General features: G+C 40.0%; 1 protein-coding gene across 1 annotated transcript; it reads right to left on the bottom strand.

Moving 5' to 3' along the window:
* Positions 1–3,825: 3,825 nt before the first annotated feature.
* On the bottom strand, positions 3,826–11,015 carry LOC131313582 (apyrase 2-like). The gene is made up of 9 exons (XM_058341968.1): positions 10,351–11,015; positions 9,491–9,619; positions 9,338–9,394; positions 9,161–9,253; positions 8,652–8,857; positions 8,282–8,370; positions 4,912–5,129; positions 4,621–4,810; positions 3,826–4,261 (listed from the first exon to the last, which is right to left on the bottom strand). The coding sequence occupies exons 1-9, from the start codon at positions 10,669–10,671 to the stop codon at positions 4,146–4,148; spliced, it is 1,419 nt and encodes a 472-aa protein (XP_058197951.1). The 5' UTR covers positions 10,672–11,015; the 3' UTR covers positions 3,826–4,145.
* Between the last annotated feature and the right edge of the window lie 3,609 nt (positions 11,016–14,624).

The raw sequence follows: 14,624 nt of genomic DNA, 5'->3' as shown, positions 1-14,624 counted from the left end.
GTTAATGTAGGTTGATAGTGATCAAAGTCATTAGTAGATGCAGTAGTGAACTATAGTGTTGATTGCGATCAATGATTGACTGATACAATTGGCTAATGTAAAAGTAACCACTAACTATTAATCCCTAATACCGCATTCAATAAATCATTTAGTTTAATTAATTATTAGGTATGATGCTTTAATTACAAGGTAATACAAATTAAGTAGAACTAAGTGACATAAAATTTTGTTGTGGTAGTTAGCTTATTAACTACCCTTATTATGGTCCATTAGTTATGTTAGAAAAATATGTACCTACCCGTTATTAATGCCATACTTACCACAAAATAAGGCTATGCACACCACACTACCCTCGACTAGTACTTCATGATGTGTACACACCACGGTTTATGCTAGTACTTACCTTTTGAAAATGATACACTTGCCACAAAAGACCAATGCTTACATTTTTTGTTTGCATAAATAACAATTACAATAATGTATATCAATCGATTACCACAATATATGAAATTACTTACCACAAACTATGGTCGTATTTGACCATAATTTGAATTTATCTCAATGATTACCTTTTTTGTGTGTTTAGATCACGTTGACCATAATGTATTGCATTTTATACCACTATATAAGAAAACACTTGTCACTGATTGTGGTCGTAGTTGACCTAATTTGGAGAGATGAATGACAACATTCGTTTGAAAGGAAAGAATGTAATGAGAGACATTAGTTATGACACTAGCGATGATGATGGAAATGACGATAATCGGTTTGTTTCGGTTAACAACTTAGTTTTAGTTTTAGTTTACTTTTCAATCATTATCCTATTTCTTTCTCCAATCATTATCCTATTTCTCCAATTATTACTTTCTCATCTCTCTCCAATCATTACTCATATCTTCAATCATTACTCTATTTCTCTCTCCACCTATTACCAAAACTAAACTAAACTAAACTCCCAACCAAACACAACCAACGTTTGGACCACATCTTAGATCCAATAAACTCATTATAGTTAATAAAATTGGTTTGTTCAATTAAAAAAAATTAATACTTAGTTAGATAACTCAACATCTTGAATTGAATAATGAGTTCACTTTACTTGAAAATGATAGCCAGCATTAGTTATGTTCCCACAACTAATTCCAACTCCTGTATGAAAATCATCAATTACTTTGCCTCACGTTCCATACATCAGAGAACTTGATCATTGTTAATCCCATACTTACCATAGAATAAGGCTACGCATACCACAAAATTTGGATCATTATTACCACCATAACATTTAACCATTACTTCTTCATGCAAACATACCATTACTATTGCTAGTACTTACCTTTCTGAAAGGAAATATTGACTACATGTTTAGACCTCTTTGCCAATTCTTCTTAGGTGCAACAAGTCTAGAATCTTGCTTACTTGCCACACATGGTGTCATTAATGGTAAATATGTTCATTGACATGGTAAGTACATCCAGTTTATTACGTGCACATCAAAATAATGGGTATCACTCTAAGTTAGCAACACTAAACACATAAACAAGGTCAACCAAAACAGAAAATTCATCAACATTGATCAAACAAAGAGGAGCCACCAAGGCATGACATCCGTTAACAATGGTAAAAAAAAGAAGGCTGCTAAGGCATATCAAATTTAATGATCTCTACATAATCCAAATAAACAAAAAAGAGACTGCAATTTACACTTAACAAAAATACAAGCATCTTTTGTGTACTTGTCATTGTTTATCTCCATGAACTATACAACAAAAATAGCAACAATGTCATTGATTTTTCCTTCCGGTGTTGAGAACTTTCTGTTGAACTCTCCCATATTTAGATGAATGCATACCTACGCGTCACTAATGCGATACTTACCAACAAAATCTTGTTATACTTGCCATCATAACAATCAACTACTTTTTCTTGATGCAAATATACCACAAATTTACTAGTACTTGCCTTTTTGAAAGGAAATACTTACTATATATTAAGGCATTTTTGCCAACTTCTTAGGTGCAGAGTCTTGCTTACCAACCATTAACTAATATCCTATTTAGTTGTCGAGAACTTTTTGTCGAGCGAGCCTTGATTTGACGAAGAACTTAATTGATCGGTGAAATCATTTTAAATTTATTGTATTTGTTTCTTGTAGAATTTTTTCTTTTTCTTTTCATTAAATTGTCAAGTCATTTTAAATAGATGAAACCAAATCTAAATACGTCCGTAACCGGGCCTCAAAAAATCTCATTTGTTTCTTTATTTTTTTTCTTGATTTTCAATAAGGGGCTTGAAATATATATATTCTCCTTCAGTGAACATTCCAGTAGAAAATCTTGCCCTCAACATAGTTTGTGGCATAGGACAAATTGGACAAAAATTGAAAATTACAAGAAATTCTATGGTGGTCGATCTGAAGCTGGTGGAGGACAACTCAAACTCGTTTTTGCCTTTGATTCATTTTCACTTCAGTGAGAGTCGAGATCTTTTTATTTTGGGTAACTCGGACCAAACACTTTGTGAACATTTAAATTTGCTATCATCAGAGGGCTTTCATTTGGGGTTAACAGTTAACAAAGAGACGTATAACATAGAGACAATACAGATGAAGGTGAATCGGAGATGATGCCGAGAAGAATAGTGAATACGAGAGTCGAGCGAAAAAGATACAGTGGAGGAGTTGGGGCCTTTGGGTTTGATCGAATCATTATTCTGTTTTGCCCTACGAATTCTGAGAAAGCCCTTACCGATATCGGCTGGAGCTGATTTTTTTTAGAAACCCTCTAAAAATTATTTAAAAAAAGATGAATGGTTCGGATCATTTTGTAGAACCCTGATATGAGCCCCACAAAAATATATGTGCAAGATATGTGTAAGATTATATGTGCAAGTACCACGGTTGTTCTCCTTCGCTGGTGCGGAGGAGCTAAATAAATGAACACACAGAGAGAGAGAGAGAGGAGAGAGAGAGAGAGAGAAGAGAGAAAACTGGTTGTAACCGGTTGGGACTTTTCAAAATCAGAGGTTAAAAACCAAGTGAGATGATCAGACGGTCAAAAACATTTGGGGGCATGATGCCCCAAAACCGCTTTGGGGCATGGAAGCCGCCCGCAGATGAATCACATGTGAGGCTTATTTTAAAAGGTGAGTTTTAGAAAGAGTTGGCAACGGATTACGAATTTGATTTTGGTTGGTTCCAAATTATGTTGCATCATGCCTAAAGCCTTAGGCGCAAGCAATTACTAGTTACTTATAAAACCAAGCAAAGATATAATCTTGAAAGACTAATGAAACTGTTAACTCTTTAGAATTCAAATCCTTTAATACAGACATGATAGGAATGTGACTGTGATTGTCTCTTAATCCATCTGGAAAAAGATTCATGGATGGATGTCCGGTCAACTTGGATTTTTTCCACATGCACTTTCTATGAAGTAAACGCTTTGGATTGTATTACAAGGCTCAAGATGATGCAAATTTTGAGAACACAGCATGACTATTGTGCCGCCCCAAGTCCATTTGATCACCTCCCAAGTCCTAGTTAATGACCACAAAATTACTACAGATCAATATCACGAGGCTACTTAAACAAAACCATTGTGAATGGAAAACTACATCACATACTACAAGCACAACTCACGCCCAACTCAGCTAGTCAGCTGAGCATTTGGAGGGGGCGGGAAAATAAAACTAAATTAGCCATCCAATCCAATTCAACAACCAAATTGGCCTCTTGGCTAACTTACTAGTACTACCTTTTAGTCTTTCCCTACCAAACATGACGTAAAGCAAGATTTTCAACCAATATAAATATGATAACATCAGAAGTTAAGGAAAACATAAATCAATCTGCGTTGAAATTGTAGTTCTCCAGTCAGGTGAATAAAATCAATTTAAATGCCACCAGTAATCCTTTCTCGAAGTTAAAAATTAGCTATAAATGAAACTTGATTACAAGTAAAATATAAATGATAATGAGATTTCTTGTTCTTCCATATATTGCCACAAATTCATTTACGTGGTCAACTGGATACTGCTGAGCTCAAACAGGGTCACATATCTGCTGGCAAATAGGGCCATTAATTGACCAAAGAAAGCAGTGGAACCAAAATTGGATCAATCAATTAATCGACCAATGTGATCACCGGTTATGTCGACGATGAAACAGCCTCAATTGCACTGCCTAAAGGCCATGCTGCTTCAACTTGGGAATTTTGGTAGTCAACTCTCTTTACCAATGTAATCTCCTGCTCTGGATCTAGACCTGTACAAAAGAACCAGCATTCAGCTTCCAAAAGAAAAACATTAATGCAAATTCAAGAATTGTGACAACATTCAACTTAACAGAAGACTTAAGGTTCTGTTTGTTTCACTGTAAAACATTCTCTTGGAAACCATTTTTCTTGCTTTCAATGTTTGGCTGCGTATGATTTAGGTAAAGTGTTATGCTTGTACAACATTTTACGCCTACACATTGGGAAACGGCATTATCTCCAAGTTAACATCCAAACTCCAGAAGATGCAATCAACATAATCAGCTTACACAAAAAAGTGATTTAAATGGAGAATATTTTCCGCGTTTATGTCGGAACAAACGAAGCCCAAAATGTGGGGAGCACTTACCAAACCCATCTACAAGCAATGTGAACTCGTACACAAGATCCATACACAAGTATGGCAAGTTATCCTCTTCCACATGTGGATATCTCGATTTGGCATCCTCAAAATTTGTTTCACAAGCCCGTTTAGCTTCATTCGCAAAATCCATAGGATGAACTTTGGCTACAGGCAGATTTGGTTTTACAAAGCCAGCCTACATGGGAAATAGCTCTATTCAGCAATCCTTTTGCCACAACAAAAATGTTAAGTTGATTACATTCTTCAACACATCTAAAGCAAAGGAATGATTAATACCTCAGCAGCCCTGTCAAAGAAAAATGAAGCAACAAATAAATTCTTCTGTCCGTCCCCACCTCCACCATTCCATATCCCACCAAACGTGCATTTCATATGTGTACATGTTGGTTCATTAACTCTGAGAATTTTAGTAGCTACTCCCCTACATTTTTCCATGCTTGAACCATAGGAAGAAGCTGACGCAGGATAAGATGCTCCTCCATAGTTGTAGTGCCCTTGAATAGAAAACATACACAAATAAACAGTGCTTTATTTTCTTTCCTACCAATACAAAGCAAATAAATTGAATAAAATTAAGAGTTATATTTCACTAAGTACAATCCTCTGGTGTACGATGGTGTTTATAAACTAACGTAGAACATTTTACGCCTTCTATGACATAATTTGGATGCAAGGTCAGCTACTGAAGCATGTTTAAGTAGCGCATGTCCAACTAGACGTTCCAGTGGCCCATTCCACGTGACTAGGCGTGCATAAAGGATGGGTGTGGGTGAATTTGAGCAGGTTATAAATGGGTTGGTTTCCCGTCTACAACTTAGTTAGCTAGATAATTATTACCCCTACCCTACCCAACCCGACCCATTTCTTTAGAGTGAGACAAACCAGCCCCTTAACCCAATTGCAGATCCATATTATATATCAAATATATGTTTATATCCGGGGAAACAAATGGTGTGGCATCAATAAATTTTTGTATGGTGTTAGCTGTTTTGTACGACATTAGTAAAATTTGGTGTGCTGTTACTGATTTTCATGTGGCAATGGAGGGTTTTAGTGTGCTAGTATAAATAAGGTGTGGTAATAGTGAATGTGGTGTAGCGGACTAGCAGTAGTAGTTTGTGCTATTAATGGATAACTTACTGGGTTTGGATCCATTTAGAACTCATTCAAGATGAGTCAAATTGGGTTAGGAATCATTACGAACCATCTCATAAGTGCGTTGGGTTTTAGGATGTGTCATTTGGAGCAAAAATACACATCCGCTTTAGGATGCGTCATTTGGAGACTTGAGAGAAAGAGCTCTGGAGGTGTAACGACAATCTTCCAAATTAAATACAATGTTATTTGTCAAGCTAAATGGAGAATTTAGCTTCTAAGTTCCAACATTTGAATTACCATCTCTCAAGGCTTTTCCCATATTTCATGTAGTGATTAGAGTTTTAACAATCATTACTGGGGACCAAAAGTGTACTTTGCTCTTCTTGAGTGCTCCAAAATATTTTTTTTGATAAGTAAAATATTATATTACCAAAAAGGCATTAAGGGAATGCCGCCCATATACAATTGAAGGCCACAAGACAAAAAGGCTCTATACACTTGCACTCCTATTCGATTGAAAAAGCTCAAACCAATCTAAAAATTGGTCAAGAGATGGACAAAAATCATACTTGTCCCAACTATACAAGCTATTTAAGGCCCCGTTTGATAACCCTCTTAAGCCTTGGGATTGGTAGTCCAATCCCAAGGGACTCCTAAACCTTTGTTTGGTAACCCAAATAGATCCGGACTAATAATCCCTTGGGATGAGTAGTGTGGCCTTTAGGGGGGATTCATAATACCCCTTGGGACTTGGTATTGGTAATCCAATCCCAAGTAGGTTGATGCCAAAATACAAAGTTGCCCTTGGACTAGTAATGGAAGCTACTTTGCATAAGGGCAAAAATGGAAATATATACTATCAATCCAATCCTATCCCATGGAAACAAACATGGTATTAATAATCCCATCCCAAACAAACATACTCATTATCAATCTCTTCTCATTACTAATCCCTTCTCATTACCAATCCCAATCCTAATCCCATCTCCTTACGAATCCCACTCATCTATCACTGTTAACAAAAAACTTTTAATTCTAGATAAAGGCTTTTCAACCCCTTCAAAGCATCTCGAGTTTCTTTCACGCCAAATCACCCACATCAAACAAAGAGAGATCATAGCCCAAACACGCTTCCTTCTTTTTCCCGTTTTGGCCCCATTCCGAGCAATTAAGAGTTCCATGACATTACTTGAAACAACCCACTGTATCCCAAACCAAGAGAAGATCAAGGACCAAAGCTCCCACGCCACCGGGCAATGAAGGAGGAGGTGATTGACCGTCTCCGCATCTCTTTTGCACATACAACACCAATTTACCAAGATTCTCCTTCTCCAAATCAAATTATTGATAGTAAGAATCTAGTCTTGTGCTGTGCACCAAACAAAGAAACTCACTCTAAGTGGAGCCGTTGTTTTCCAAATAGCTTGCCAAGGAAAGGAGGGATTACCCCTCCGACATAAAGTGTGATAAAAGGAATTCACCCGAAAGGCTCCAGATGAGGATAGATTCCACCGCATCTCATCCTCCCCTTCTCCTAACCCCCGTGGCCCCGTACATCGTACACTCTGGAGAGCAACACAATCAAAGCCACCTCCTCCTGTACACGCACATCTCTACGCAAGCGGATATCCCAAACAGTAACTCCATTGTGGACATGGAGGTAATCACAAACTTTCGCATCTCTTGAATCTTTGTTGCAAGCTAAAAGATAAATATCCGGAAAAGTTTCCTTCAAACATGCATCCCCACACCATACATGCTCCCAAAACTTCACTCTATGCCCATCACCAACCGCCATACGAGTATTCTTACCAAAAGCCTCCCACCCATTCATAGTGCCCCTCCAAACCGCCACACCATAAGGGGTCCTCACATCAAGGGAAGCCCACTCTCCCCATCCACATCCATACTTTGCCACTATTATCTTTCTCCACCATCTTTCCCTTTCACAAGCAAATCTCCAAAGCCATTTGCCCAACAAGGCTTGATTGAACAACTTTAACCTCCTCACACCCAAACCGCCCTCTCTCATGGGAGCACAAACCTTGTCCCACTCAACTAGATGGTATTTAAACTCTTCCCCTACACCACTCCACAGAAAGTCTCTTTGTATTTTCTCTTGTCTCTTAGCCACAGAAGCCGGAATGACAAAAAGAGACATAAAATAAAAGGGCAAGCTAGAAAACGTATTTTTGATTAAGGTCACTCGACCACCTTTTGGAATGTGTTGCCGCTCCAAAATCAAACACTGAAAGAACAAAGTTTTATTTATCTGCCATGTGACATTGTCATACAAACCCACCACTTCATTTGTACAAACCCACCAATTTATTTGTCATGATGTCTGTCATTTGTCTACAATTTCACTTGAACATATTTATTGCCATAAACAACTAACAATATTAAGCTTTAGTATGTCTATGTACAAACATGCTATGCATCTCTACATTCACAAGAATCTCAATGAAAAGAACCACGTGCAACATGAATAGTAGTACTGTTGTCTAGACAACTTCATGACTTACAAAATTGAAAGAATTTAGCGTACCATCATATCCAACCAAGATACAGGGGTTTCCAGAGTTTCCAACCTTCAAAATCTCAGCCCGAGCGGCTAATAAACCATAGTTCAAGTAACTGAACACCAGATGTGGAAGTTGTATCAATTGAAAATACATTTAGCAATACTATTTTGATCAGCATTCAGATGTTACCAGAAAAACAAAAGAATTCTTCAAATAAATTCAAATACAACACTATCTGAAGACAGTGAGAAGCTTAAGCTATATAACAAAATAAGCTACGTGAACTGAAGTTTGACTGCATGATAATATATAGGTAGTATAAGGTAATAACCACGGTCAGGAAATCATCATTCTTCGCTATTGCCATCTTTCATCAAAGAAGGAGAAATAAACCTGTGAACATAGAGGTAATAATCTGTTTCCTTGAGATGCATTTTCTTCACATAGGTATCCTCCCCATCAGATATCCTTGGAGCATTTGCAGCATCTGTCTCTGAGATAGCATATGCCATTTGTACAGATCCACCTCCGAGGTCAACTACTCCAACTGTATCCGAGTACTTCTTACCCAAACTCCCCAATAGATAGTTTACGGTCACCTGTAGAGCCATATGCAATTTCAGACTGTCCCAATTCCCAAAGATGCTGGTTCACTAGTAACGATTGTGCATGGATACATTACAATACAACAGCTATTCTTGTTGTCATTATTAAAGTTTTTCTATATTGAAAGCAAACAATTGCTATTATTGTTTATTTTCGCTGTTTTGCACTTTTGCTATATTGAAAGAAACACTAGCTATGAAAATGGATAACAGGAGGATAGATCTAAAGAGGAGTCGTAATCTACCACTCCACATAAGAGTTCACAACATAACATGTTAATTTTGATAAAAACATACCCACAGATAAGCACCTTCCTGAGTTCCATCCAAAACTGTGACCCAATCAACCTTAGTTTTGAAGGTGCTCTCATCCTTCAAAAAATCTCTGACCTATTGAATATAAAGTTGAAATTCACTTGTGAATAGAGTGCTTAAGGAAACTTTGAACAAAGAGCAGAAGAAATTCAACATTACCGCCCGTAAAATTTGATCAGATGCATCACCTTGCAATAGCCTCAGACCTGCAGTTGCCTGAGTAGACTTCAACATCAGAATTGAGTATACACGTAACAGCCTTTTAGTAAGATCATGCCACCAAAAGCTTTAGTAGCCATACAAATTACTCACCCCAACTCTAACCGGCGTCTTGTCCTGCAACTCCAGCGGAACCACACTCTTGGCTTTCTCCAAAAGGGACAGTAGAGAATCTGCAGCAGCCTTAGGATCTTTCGCGTATGAACTCAGCCCTGGTTTCGTCTGCAATAATGGTGCAGATCAAAAATTACACCCAGAATACAGTTATACATAGTTGCATACAATGATCGATCCAAGGGGCATAGGGGAAACCGCACCAAAATGGTTCAAGCTGATTATCAATTCCTATTAACGGATTGCTTCGTCTACCATGTGCCTTTCTCCTATTTCAACTGCGACATTGGAAATAGTACATATTCCACTATAGGCCTTGTCGTAAATAAATGATTAACAAGATCCAAGTCAATGTCCTAGGTAGTTAGGTGATCACACATACTCCGAATGGCATTACTCAATGTTTCGAGATTTACTGTAACACGAAGGTAAGTCAAGCACTACTTAGTATACGAAACCTAAACCATTGAGGCATACAGCAATAGTAATCTGCTATAAAGCTTATCCTAAGTAAATTGAGCAATAAGATGCAAGACAATTTTCTAGCAAGATACTAGATCACAAATATTCAGAATGGCATTACTCGAAGTATTGAGATCTACCATAGCATGAACGTAAGACAAGACTTCTTAGTATGCCAACCTTAATCGGGCATAAATAGCAATAGTTTCTGTATAGTATTTAATGCGCCCATATTGTATCATTCACAATTTTGTACCTCTCTTTTCTTTCTTTTCTGTCTCGGTCGAAATTGATATAGAATATCTAACTAATCTAAGCAATTTTCTTACTTAAAAAGGTCTCACGTAAAGTTGGAATCCCCTAAAAAAGCGGGTTACCTGTACGAAAAGCTCAAGATCTTTGCCAATGTGAACGAGATCCAAGTTTTGATCGAAGCAAAACACGTGGACACGGCTGCCCGAACTGCCCGCATCGAAAATGACAACGTAACTCTTACTACTACCGCGGCCGTAAAGGTAATTGGGGGCGAATTTACGGTTGGTGAAAGAATCGACTGAATCGGACGACGGAGAGCGGAGAAACAGCACCAGGAAAATGAGGAGTACAAGCGTCGAGATCGTGAGGATAGGGTTTCGTAATCGTTGCATCTTTTCGGAGAGGGACTCGCCGTGTTGTCTGTTGCTGCGCTTTGGCGGCATCTTATCGGTTTGACCTGCGGCTGATGACTGCCCGTCGCGGAGGAGTTCGGCGGCCGACGGTGATCTGTACCTGATCTGACCGTTTCCGGTTGTGGCGGCGGGAGGCTTGAAGGACTGGGATTCCTGCTGTGCGGACTCCAGCTCGGCTGACTCCAGGTTTTGACCGAAAGTAGTGATGGGAATTGAACAGTTTGGTGGATCAATTCGGTGCGATTGGGGGTGGAAGAAGAATAGAAGAGAATGATTGAGGGAATAAGATTCAGACAGGGGGAGTATATTTTTCGCGGGGTTTTATATTTTGGCAGTGACCCAAATTTGGGTCAAAATTTGGATAATTTGTGGTCAGCCCACTCTATCTATTACCCAAATATATATATTTTTTATACTTTCAAGACTATTTCCCTCCATTTTTGTTTCCCCCAAAGATTTCGCTAAAAGGGTAGCACACATCTTTCCTCAATGACGCAGTTCTTATTTCGAAATCTGCTTGAGGATTCTTCCAAAAAGAATAGAGAGAGATCGTCGAGACTTTAGCATTCAGATAACCAACATTCAGATATCGGGGGGGGGGGGGGAGAGAGAGAGAGTGTGTGTGTGTGTGTGTGTTACAAGTATCCACAATGACGCATTTTAGGGTTTCAAGTTTTGGGTTTGGGGTTCAGGGGTTTGGGGTTTTGGATTTTAGGGTTAAGGGTTTATGATTTGGGGTTTAGGGTTTGGGGGTTAGGGGTTTTGTGGTTTATGGTTTAGGGGTTAAGGGTTGGGGTTTAAGGGTCTACGGTCTAGGGTTCAGGGTTCGGGGTGTGGGGTTCAGGGGTTTGGGGTTTAGGTTTTTAGGGTTTAGGGTTTTAAGGTTCAGGGTGCGAGGTTCAGGGATCAGGGTTTAGAGTTTAGGGTTTAGGGTTCAGGGTTCAGGGCTAGGGCTTAGGGCTTAGGGTTAGGGTTTAAGGGTCTATGGTCTAGGGTTCTGGGTTCGGGGTGTGGGGTTTTGGTTTTTAGGGTTTAGGATTTTTAAGGTTCAGGGTGCGGGGTTTAGGGTTTAGGGTTGGGGGTTTGGGGTTTCGAATTTCGGGTTTAGGGTTTAGAGTTTTGTAGACACCCCATTCTTGACTGTCCAGAGAGAGAGTGTGTGTGTGTGTGTGTGTGTTACAAGTATCCACAATGACGCATTTTAGGGTTTCAAGTTTTGGGTTTGGGGTTCAGGGGTTTGGGGTTTTGGATTTTAGGGTTAAGGGTTTATGATTTGGGGTTTAGGGTTTGGGGGTTAGGGGTTTTGTGGTTTATGGTTTAGGGGTTAAGGGTTGGGGTTTAAGGGTCTACGGTCTAGGGTTCAGGGTTCGGGGTGTGGGGTTCAGGGGTTTGGGGTTTAGGTTTTTAGGGTTTAGGGTTTTAAGGTTCAGGGTGCGAGGTTCAGGGATCAGGGTTTAGAGTTTAGGGTTTAGGGTTCAGGGTTCAGGGCTAGGGCTTAGGGCTTAGGGTTAGGGTTTAAGGGTCTATGGTCTAGGGTTCTGGGTTCGGGGTGTGGGGTTTAGGTTTTTAGGGTTTAGGATTTTTAAGGTTCAGGGTGCGGGGTTTAGGGTTTAGGGTTGGGGGTTTGGGGTTTCGAATTTCGGGTTTAGGGTTTAGAGTTTTGTAGACACCCCATTCTGGACTGTCCAGATAACACTATTTTTCGACCTTTTATTTCCCCAATGATAATTATGGTCGAGAACAGTCTGAGGACGATGGTGTGTTTGAGCTTTGAGCATCCCGAACCTCTTTCGAACCCATTTCAAACCCTTCGAACCAGAGCCAAACAGCCCCAGCAAAACCAAACTGGCTTACGCCATTGATCGCCTGGCGCACGCCAGTTAACTGCCACGTGTCGGACATCGACCGTTGACCTAGTTATCAGTGGCGCACGTTGGTCTATATGTGGTGCACGCCAGTAAATCCCAGTCAAATCAACTTTATTCAGCCACATGGATGAGACTTTTGTGCCACCCTGACGTCGGCTACAGTCTCCCTTATGATTACTCTCGGCAGGGACGTCCCCCCTCTTTCCTACACCCCCCATCAAGGCAAGTCCCATGCATTTAATGCATGGGAGGCTCCATCTTTTGTTCCAACCAGCCAAACAAGGCCTTAATCCAACTGATCTCAGTCCCTCTCTCCTCTATAAATACCCCCCTTGCATTCATTTGCAAGGGGTTAGCCACATTAAGGAGTGCAACCTTTCTTCTTCTCTCTTCTTGCTCTCTATCTCTCCTCTTCCTTTGAAAGGGAAGGGAGGGTAGCTCACTTCCATATACCCCACTGATATCCAGACACAATCTAATCCTCCATCTTCAGCCTTTAAGCTCAATACCACTTTCAAACCTCAATACAAAAAAGGTATACCACCTTTGCATTCCTTTCTGTTTTCATCTCCTGAGGGGAACCAGTAAGGCCCACGCTAGTAAGTAATACTAGTCCTGACCTTAAACTGGTAAAATACAGCAATCGTGTAATATGAGACATGGCGCACGCCAGTACAATAGAGCCGTACGCCAGTCATGGTAATACGTGCACTACTGGCGGGGGGATCATTGATCATCGTTTCTGCTAACTTACATTTCTGTCAATCACCTTAGCATGCTAATAACCAGTTTACTGCTTTTTGTATATTTAGAGCTGCTAGGCTGTAGTAGTTAATGGTTATTCCTTGTCTGTTTTGAGGGCCTCTGGGATCCTTCTGGTCATGTTCCAGAGCCCAGATGATGCAAAAGCCAAGCACTGGACCAAGATCAAACTGGCGTACGGCCTTTTATGGCTGGCGTACGGCAGTGCTCACCATGATCTAGTGACTGGCCCTTGCATCTCAGCTTAGTCTTGGCCTCTTTCGTATCCCCACACTGTTTTTGGGGTATTCTGTTGTCCTTCGTGGCTTGAAGCCTTCTTATCTGTCTATAACTGTATATATTCTGTTCTATTAAACTGCGTGGTTTGTCCTGGGTGTGCGCTGGTCCCTTTCCAGAGCCCGGAGGGTTGCAAACAAAGACTGTGAGACCGGATAAGTGGAGTACGCCAGTTTAGTTATGGCGTGCGCAGGTCTGATCAGCATGTCAGTGCATGCTGGTGTGGAGCCTGCTCATTCCCCTCTTAAGCAGCGTACTCCAACTTATTCAGGCTGCTCTCAGTGCTTGTTCTCAATCTATATTTATTATTGCAAGCAAGTCATTCATAAGCATTTTATCACATAAATGCAACTTGTTACAGTTTTAATCCCCATTAATTGTTCCCCCCGCCCTAACTGGCCAAAAATGATCAAATGAGAGAAAAATGCAAATGTTTTACAAAACAAAATGCCTGAGTAGAGACCGATCTCTGGATTGGACGAGAGAGATGCCATAAAACCCTTCCCCTCTCGTAACCTGGCTCCCGAACCTCAGATATCAAAGGTGACGACGGACAGATCCATGCCTTTTCAAAATCAAACAAACGTGGCAAAACGTTTTTCAGTTCGGTTCCTTGGGTATTTTACCGCTAAAACCCGAGTGGCGACTCTGAATCGAGGCGTTTCGCCGTGCTTTCTCCAAAAAGAAAAAGGGCCACACCCAATCTTTAAAAGGAACCCTATTGAGCATTTTTGGGGTGCGTGCCCACAGTGGCGACTCTGCTGGGGAACTCATTACGTTGATTGGTATTTGGCGATTAATACATGATTGAACAATTTTCAAAAGTCTGTCAAAATAGTACGCTTCGCGCTACTGAAGAACGAAATGGTAACATAACAGGATCTCAGCATCCGACCAATCCGAACTGGGGCTTTTTCTATTGTTCACTTGTGTAATTTTCTCCAAGTACTCCCTCCGTCCCTAATTAACTGTCCACATTACTATTCCGGACATTTTAAAAAATCATTTATATCTTCCAAAGTATAATATTTTTTATATGCAATATGGATCTTGTTTGATAGATCTCGATTGATTCTA

The sequence above is a fragment of the Rhododendron vialii genome, chromosome 13a (assembly GCF_030253575.1).
Source record: "Rhododendron vialii isolate Sample 1 chromosome 13a, ASM3025357v1".
Taxonomy (NCBI): domain Eukaryota; kingdom Viridiplantae; phylum Streptophyta; class Magnoliopsida; order Ericales; family Ericaceae; genus Rhododendron; species Rhododendron vialii.
Note: the sequence above shows the minus strand (reverse complement) of the source record. Positions and strands in the feature narration are given on the sequence as shown.